The 8254-nt window shown below is 40.7% G+C and overlaps 1 protein-coding gene across 3 annotated transcripts in view; it reads right to left on the reverse strand.

Annotated features, from left to right (window-relative positions):
• Positions 1-7260, reverse strand: part of LOC117469171 (signal transducer and activator of transcription 1-alpha/beta-like) — a 17417-nt gene extending 10157 nt beyond the window's left edge. For all 3 annotated transcript variants that reach the window (XM_034113546.1, XM_034113545.1, XM_034113544.1), the window contains exons 1-4: positions 7161-7260; positions 5962-6089; positions 4827-4971; positions 4654-4749 (exon numbers count right to left, since the gene is read on the reverse strand). In XM_034113546.1, the coding sequence (XP_033969437.1) occupies positions 4654-4749; positions 4827-4971; positions 5962-6089 (369 nt within the window). In that variant the 5' untranslated portion in view covers positions 7161-7260. The remainder of the gene's footprint in view (positions 1-4653; positions 4750-4826; positions 4972-5961; positions 6090-7160) is intronic.
• Positions 7261-8254: the final 994 nt, after the last annotated feature.

The raw sequence follows: 8254 nt of genomic DNA on the forward strand, positions 1-8254 counted from the left end.
ACATCTTTTAAAAACGGGGGAACAACGAGCGGATACAGATTTGCTGCCGATATGACGTAATTTCAGATGGTGGACCCACAGAAAGTTGCTATCAGAAACAATGCTTGACGTGTTATGGACGTAATATCGTCTTTGTTTAGCATTAGCAAGCCTCGCTAACATTAAGAGCTAACCTGCGTTTTATCACAGCAGAATGTAACTTTATCTCCGGTAGAATTCTGATCAGGCATTAGCTCCGCCTCCTCTTATTTTAATTCTCTCAAATGTAATACATACATGCCAACCTTTCCAAATCCAAAAGAGGTAGGTTTGCGCACGGCAAATGTGCACGCCCAAATGAGGTAATCAGAAGAAATGCAACCCCAGTAATTACATGTATAAACCATGTATTTAACATATATTGCATCATTTTATGTATTTTTCACAAAAACTGGTAGTTGCAGGTAGGGATGCCAGCGATTATTCGATTTTTCGTTACAGTCTCCATAATCGAAAATTATTTTTAAAATTCGATTTTATTTATATATTTTTGTATTATTATTTATGTTTTTCTTTTTTTTCCTGGCTTAGTTTCAACCAAAATATAGACTAATGCTAATAATAGTAATAGTATTAATAATTGTAAATGGCCATTGGTCACACCACCAGTTTGTTTTACTGTAAACTTGGAGGAAGCCAGCAGCGCAGGCTGCGCAGAGTGCAGACTGCTGCTGCCTGCGTCAGTACCATATGTGTTCGGGGTCCGTCGCTTACCAATGACGTCACCCATTGTGATTGGCTGTACGGTAATCGTAGTAATCAGCAGCGAACCGCTTCAACACGTGTATTTCGGTGTATAGAGTGGCAAAGTCACGCCCACTTACTTCCGGGTAATGGGATCTTATTTCGGAAAAATTATGCATTGAAGTCAATGGAGAGAGAAAACTTATCTTTCGATCCCGTTTGAATTGTGCCACGAATTACACATATGATGTTTGTCAATTTAAAAAATCATTTCCATGTCAAAAAAGTCACAGTTTGTCGTAAAACTGTTGAAATATAAGACTATGAAAAATACGCAACTAGAAAGACTACAAATCCCAGAGTCGCGTAAGTGATGTCACAATTGAGACACTACGATAATAATAATAATAAATATATAATACCGTATATATACGATCAGCGCCATATAGATATAATCTATCTATATGGCGCTGGCTAAGATAAGATAACTTTAACAAGATGCCTGTGTGCTTAGTACCAGGTTGTTATCATACCAGCAATGGGTCTTGCTCGTTCTTTCGCTTCCCGTCTGATGAAAGAGGAGTGTCTGGATCAAGTTAGCTACCTAGCTAGTAGCTAGCACGTTAGTTAGCATTACAGCCATGTCATTTTTATTAGCCTTAACATGAAGTAACATTAAGTAACCCAAAATGTTAAACAGTAAGAGTAGTAGTCATATTTCGTGAACCCTTTGAAGAGTACTGTCACCGGTGTGATCATTCTATAATACACACTTTAAGACCGGGGGAGAAATGCTAACGCTAACGCTAGCATCGGCGATCTTTTGCACTTCATGCTTTCTGCACAAATGGTTGACATTAAACATTAAAACGACCAGGCAGTTCAGAGAGAATCAAAGGAAGGCAGGCAGGCAGCTTTGCATGACATTCTTCAGGACGTGTTTCATTGTGGTGATAGTGAGGGTAGTCAATCGTTTTGTTGACAAGACAGTAGTGACGGCCATCTTGGTGACGTGTGTTGTTGACCAGAGATGTAGTTCATTGAGCGTTTCACACAAACAAATGTGTTACTTCACAGTTTTACGACACATTTTTTTTTTTTTGACTTGCAAAATTATCTTTTAAATTGACAAACATCATATGTGTAATTCGTGGCACAATTCAAACGGGATCGAAAGATAATCTTTCTCTCTCCATTGACTTCAATGCATAACTTTTCCGAAATAAGGTCCCATGGAGGTCCACCGGAAGGGGAGGGACTTCGCCTCTCTATTTAGGGCATTCATTTTGTTATTCTACAGTATTGTTGTTTTATAGTTATTTGTTAATGTAACCCAATTTGTGTTCTTTGAAATTGAAAAGGATATCGCATTGTGTTTGTTACTTTCGTTGCAGTTGTATACGTCTTAAGTGTAATTTGGCTTGGCTTCCTATTTATGGACATGCTTTTATTTTGAAGGAGAGTTAGCGCAGTTCACAGGAAGTTGTTGTTGCTATGGAAACAACGTGACGGAGATTAACGGAGAAAAGTAATATCTACATATAAAGACGGGGAAAGTAAACGATAACGTTTATGGTTAAGTGTTAGCACCCCCCGAAGAGGCACAAGCTCTTACGTTGATATTGGAGATTTCAATAAATTCTATTTGAAAAATAAACGGGGAAAAAACAAACAAAACGAATATCCGAATAACGAAATTGAAACTCGAATAGTACTCCAACGAACGAATATTCGGATATTCGGGTACAGTAGGGCTGTACCCGAATAATATAATAAAGTTATAGTAAATAATAACAAACTCCAGTGTTAGAATTCCATAATTCCGAATAATCGATTAATATTCGCCAGGGCTGTCCGATTTTTGAATTTCATCATGGTCAGTTTCTGGCATCCCTAGTTGCAGGTATGGTAATAAGATATACCTTTATTGAGGAGGCAGAGGAGCAGGACTAGGAGCAGGACTAGGAGCAGGACTAGGAGCAGGACTAGGACCAGGACTAGGAGCAGGACTAGGAGCAGGACTAGGAGCAGGACTAGGACCAGGACTAGGAGCAGGACTAGGAGCAGGACTAGGAGCAGGACTAGGAGCAGGACTAGGAGCAGGACTAGGAGCAGGACTAGGAGCAGGACTAGGAGCAGGACTAGGAGCAGGACTAGGACCAGGTTTATTCCCACTTTAATTTCTAAAGTAACTATTTATTTTAGGGGTGTAACGGTATCCGTATTCGTCCCGGACCGTCACGGTTCGGACGTCACGGTTCGGTGCACGAGTGGGAAAAAAAGTCTGTCATTCAGGGCAGTATCCATTACACTATATATCATCCAGCTGTTTGCCAGCCGCCCTTAAACAACAAATGAAGAAGAAGAAGAAGAAAAAACAAAACGAATAAAATACAAGAAAAGAAAAGTTAGTATTGCGAGTCCAGATAACACAAAGGAGCGAGAAGACCCACCTGCTTCTTTTAAATCAGCTGTGTGGGAACATTTCGGGTTCCCTGTGGACTACAATAACGATAAAGTGCGAGTGGTGGATCGGACGGTGTGCCGGTGTTGTGTCAAATGATGCACCTCTGTCGTGAAATGCACCCCTTGACACGGGAACGGCATGCTAATGGTAACACAAGCCAAACATGCTAAATCATATCAGAAGGCATCACCCAGATTTGGCAATCACCGGAGCCCGGCAAAAGACAACAGCAGTTCAACAGCTTAGCCCCGCAGTTTTTAAGAAGCCAACAGACATGCAAGCCGAGAGACCAGAAGAAATAACGGAAGCTTTTGGCATATGTTTTTCAACGGCTATGCTGCGCCCTTATGCAATAGAAGACTAGAGAACTCAGATGCTGTGGGTCGTGCAATCGTTACCTGGGAGGAGTCATATTTAGAGGGAAAACAATCAAAGGCAAATGAGTCCACGCATCATGTGTGTTCTGTGGAAGTTTCTCCACACACACACACACACACACACACACACACACACACACACACACACACACACACACACACACACACACACACACACACACACACACACACACACACACACACACACACACACACACACACACACACACACACACACACACACACACACACACACACACACACACACACACACACACACGGCCATCCGAGTGTGTGTGGCACTGTTTGAGGTTTGTTTTGAACTGTGTAATAAAGTTAATTATTCAAAATGTTAGAGTTCCTTATTTTCAAACTGAAACTTGCACGACTGTTCAAACTAAATAACAAACAAACCTGGAATTATGCATTTGGGACTTTTTTTTTTTGCTTTTTCTTGTTGTACCGAACCGTGACCCCCAAACCGAAGTACATGCCGAACCGTGACCCCCAAACCGAGGTACATGCCGAACCGTGACCCCCAAACCGAAGTACATGCCGAACCGTGACCCCCAAACCGAGGTACATACCGAACCGTGACCCCCAAACCGAGGTACATGCCGAACCGTGACCCCCAAACCGAGGTACATGCCGAACCGTGACCCCCAAACCGAGGTACATACTGAACCGTGACCCCCAAACCGAGGTACATACCGAACCGTGACCCCCAAACCGAGGTACATGCCGAACCGTGACCCCCAAACCGAGGTACATGCCGAACCGTGACCCCCAAACCGAGGTACATACCGAACCGTGACCCCCAAACCGAGGTACATGCCGAACCGTGACCCCCAAACCGAGGTACATGCCGAACCGTGACCCCCAAAACCGAGGTACATGCCGAACCGTGACCCCCAAACCGAGGTACATGCCGAACCGTGACCCCCAAACCGAGGTACATGCCGAACCGTGACCCCCAAACCGAGGTACATACTGAACCGTGACCCCCAAACCGAGGTACATACCGAACCGTGAATTCTGTGAATCGTTACACCCCTAATTTCTTTATATATGTATTTTCGGCCTCACCTGTCTGTTCTTCGCCCCGTCCAGGATCTTCTTCTCCTCCTTCAGGTTTTTGGAGATGATCATGGCCATGTGGATGGGGTCTTCCTGGAAGCGATCCTGCAGAGACATCGCGGGAGTTATCATCAGCAGAGATAACAACTATCACACTCCACAGAGGTGAACGCCGGTGGTACCTGCAGGTTCCTCTTGATCTTGCGGATGTTGTGCTGCAACAGGGAGTTGTTTTCTAAAGCGAAGCGGCCGTGTTGGTCGTCCAGCTGAGCGAGGAGGTCGTGGAAACGCACGGTGGCCAAAGAGTCCTGATCCGCCACCGTGTCCCTGAGCAGGCAGAGGGGAAATCACTACGTCTTTCAAATGTATAGTTCAGAACAAAGAAAGTGGCAAAGTGCAGGAGCTGGAACAAGATATGGTTTTGCACTTTGCACGTTTTTTTATTGAGTTAATTCACTTTTAAATTAATTACAGCTTCTTCTAGGCTTTATCCTATTCTTATAAAAGCTTGAATCAGTATCGCTATCCTTTTGAATGTCTTTTTTCATATATACATTGTTGGGGAAATATGTTCCAAGTCCCATAACTGTGACCCAGTTGATCAGTTCATGTCCTGACTGAGCACACGCACCTGTTATTCTCTCTGAACTAGCTAAACACACGGGTCCGGGGTAGAGTTCTTCGTGGCAACTCTCCCGTGAAGTCAGACCCTCTGACTCTTGGACTTGTTTTGTGAATTCTCCGGCCGAAGCTCCAAATAAACCCATCAGTGTTTGCCATCAAAGCTCCAGCTCTCCCCGTGTCTCCTTTGAGTCGGTGACTCCTCCTGCATTGCTACACAGACGTTTCCCCCACAGACATCTACATGAATACTAATTAATTGCAGAGAGCTCATTTAAGAAAGGGAACATCAAACCAGTTCAGAGTTTAAACACTTAATTGATAAAAAATCTGGAACTGTTTTGATAATTATTCAATTAAAAATCAACCCCATTATTGATTCTTCCACCTTAGGACTGTTTGATAATGAGCATTCTCTTTCCTATTTTCTAACATTATATAGAAGATCAATTCAGTAGAAAAAGCATTGATTTATAAAGTAATAAAACGTAGTTATTAGTTGCACAACAACACACTTTGAGGAACCTTTGTTGTAACTGCAACTAACTAGCTATTTGCATTACTGATTAATTATGAATGGACGGTTATTTAAAAACAACATGTGGATATTGATGAATAGCCCGACATCCCAATCTGTCCGTGTTACGATGATGTCATATCTTGGTATAAATGTGCTCTTTCTTTGTGTCTTCGTACCAGTCGATGCTCTCGATCCACCTGCTCAGGTACTGTCGGATGTCCATGGGGAAGGAGTCGTCGTACAGCTGGTCCACCTGCTCCAGGTACTTACAGTCCAACATCTGGAGCTGGCCCCACTGCGCCATCTTTTGGGGAACGAGAGGAAGAAGAAGATGGATGAGGATTCAGGCATTTCACTTCTAGATAAGTTCAACACCTGCTGCACTGCGGACAGATTACAGTGAACAACACGTCTTAAATAGATGCGTTTTTAGATCATTCTGAACTGCATTTTTGGCTGATGTGCATATGTGCTGTCACAAACATATGTACGTGTTGTTAGTCAACATACAGCCTATAAAAATGTACATTTAATGTTGAAAATGTAATTTATAAATGAAATTTCTTATTCAAATGTTGCAGCTGCTAACACATCTGTATTTTAAGTTGTATATTTGGTCTTTTTTTTGCCTCTGCAGCTTCTAAAAAGTGTCATAAAATCCTTTACGATGTATAAATGCCTTACTTATAATGCAATAATCTAATTGCCACCCTCAGTGTGGTCAGAGGGCAAAGGAGATCTGGAGCTTATTATAAATTCACTTTCACCTACAATGAATTCACTGTCAAAAGGACTCCTTAGAAATAGAAGTTAAGTTAATTAGAAATTAATATCCTGACAAACTACTTCATAAAACGTGTACATCATACCAATAAAGGAGCTTTAGCAGATTCAACATTATTATCATATCTTTTATAATAAGCTGGAAAAGGTGACATGTGTCCATAGGTTTCGTTTCCTCATCCCACTTCATTCAGAGTCAATAATATCCCACAATATTATATTACTATATTTGTACTGTGTTTTAAATAGATATACATCATTCTACTGTTGATATGTATATATTTACAGTTTTAATTCATGTGAAATGTCAAAGTATATATAATTTGATCTAAATGTTCCTACTTTTTGAGCACATTTTGCCATAAAAACCAGAGTCATAGAACAAAACACAAGCTAAATGGTTAAAGCTCACTGGTGAAAATTGCCTATTTCTGACTCACCAGGTTGGCAGTAAATTAAGTTAACTTCAATTAATTAATTAGGACTTCTAGTACTCAGTTTTTTAGCGCAGTTTGGCTTCACGTTATCAAAACAGACAGCAGATTTGGGAGACATGTTGTCACTGCGTAAGGAAGTAATTGAGCAAACTTACCGTTTAATTTGAGTAAACGCGTACAATATCTCACCGAAATGTAACTTTGGCTGTCCCAAAACTGTGATGACAGCTTCTGCGTTTTCCTGCTACTGTTATGTTCAGGAAACAGAATCAGCCAATCACCTGCGAGATCCGAGATCTGTGCCCGCCCCTTTGCTTCTGTCAGCCAATCAGAGCGAGGCTTACGCGGCTGTTCTGTCAGTTAGCACGTTCACCCATAAAAACAATACAAAGAGTTGTTTTTTAACGTATTTTTAGAGGTATCAGCCGAAGATCCGTAATTAATATGTTTATATTTTGTTTTCATACACTGTAAGGGTAACAACCCTAGATGTTGAATCATATTTATGTGATTAAAAGATAAATACTGTAGCTTCCGAGGGGAGGCAGACCATTATCAGAAGAGCTTCCACTGACCACGTGTTTTCAGAGAAAGAGAAAGTAACTGAAACACCTACAACTATGAAACTGAAACTTAACTTATGATAAAAATTAGCTTGCACATTCAGTCATTTTATCCAAAATAAGAACAATTAACAATTGTTCCAACATGTGTCAAGTCAAAATATAACTTTATTTATCAATACGGTATTTTTTTGGGGGGAAAGGGAGCAGAAATAAACACTTTTTTACACGTGTGTCTCATTTGGCCCCAAAAACAACAATGACAACATCTATGTGAAATACAAATTACGTAAATGTTAACAAAACATACTGAACATACATAGAAATGTACAAATGCATCCAAGCCTGTTAGTATGGTCATCAAAACACGGTTAAATATGTGATAATAAAAAAGTAGAGTTATCATGCATAGGCTATGTGTTAATTCCTCCACTGTTTCAATATTTAAGGTACATTTATGATCATGCATGTAGAAATATATAAAGCACACAGGTCATAAAGGTCATGTTCTTTCTCAATTTGGAAACAATTAATAATGGCGCCACTTGGCAGCAGATATAAATAACATTTTTACAGCAATATTTATTGGAAGAACATTACAAAAAATAGGTCTACAGTTTCTCAGTATTATTTTGTGAGAAAATCATCTTTCATAAACCTAAAACAACCTTGAAATAAATCTGCAA

This window comes from Trematomus bernacchii, unplaced genomic scaffold (genome assembly GCF_902827165.1).
Source record: "Trematomus bernacchii unplaced genomic scaffold, fTreBer1.1, whole genome shotgun sequence".
Classification (NCBI taxonomy): domain Eukaryota; kingdom Metazoa; phylum Chordata; class Actinopteri; order Perciformes; family Nototheniidae; genus Trematomus; species Trematomus bernacchii.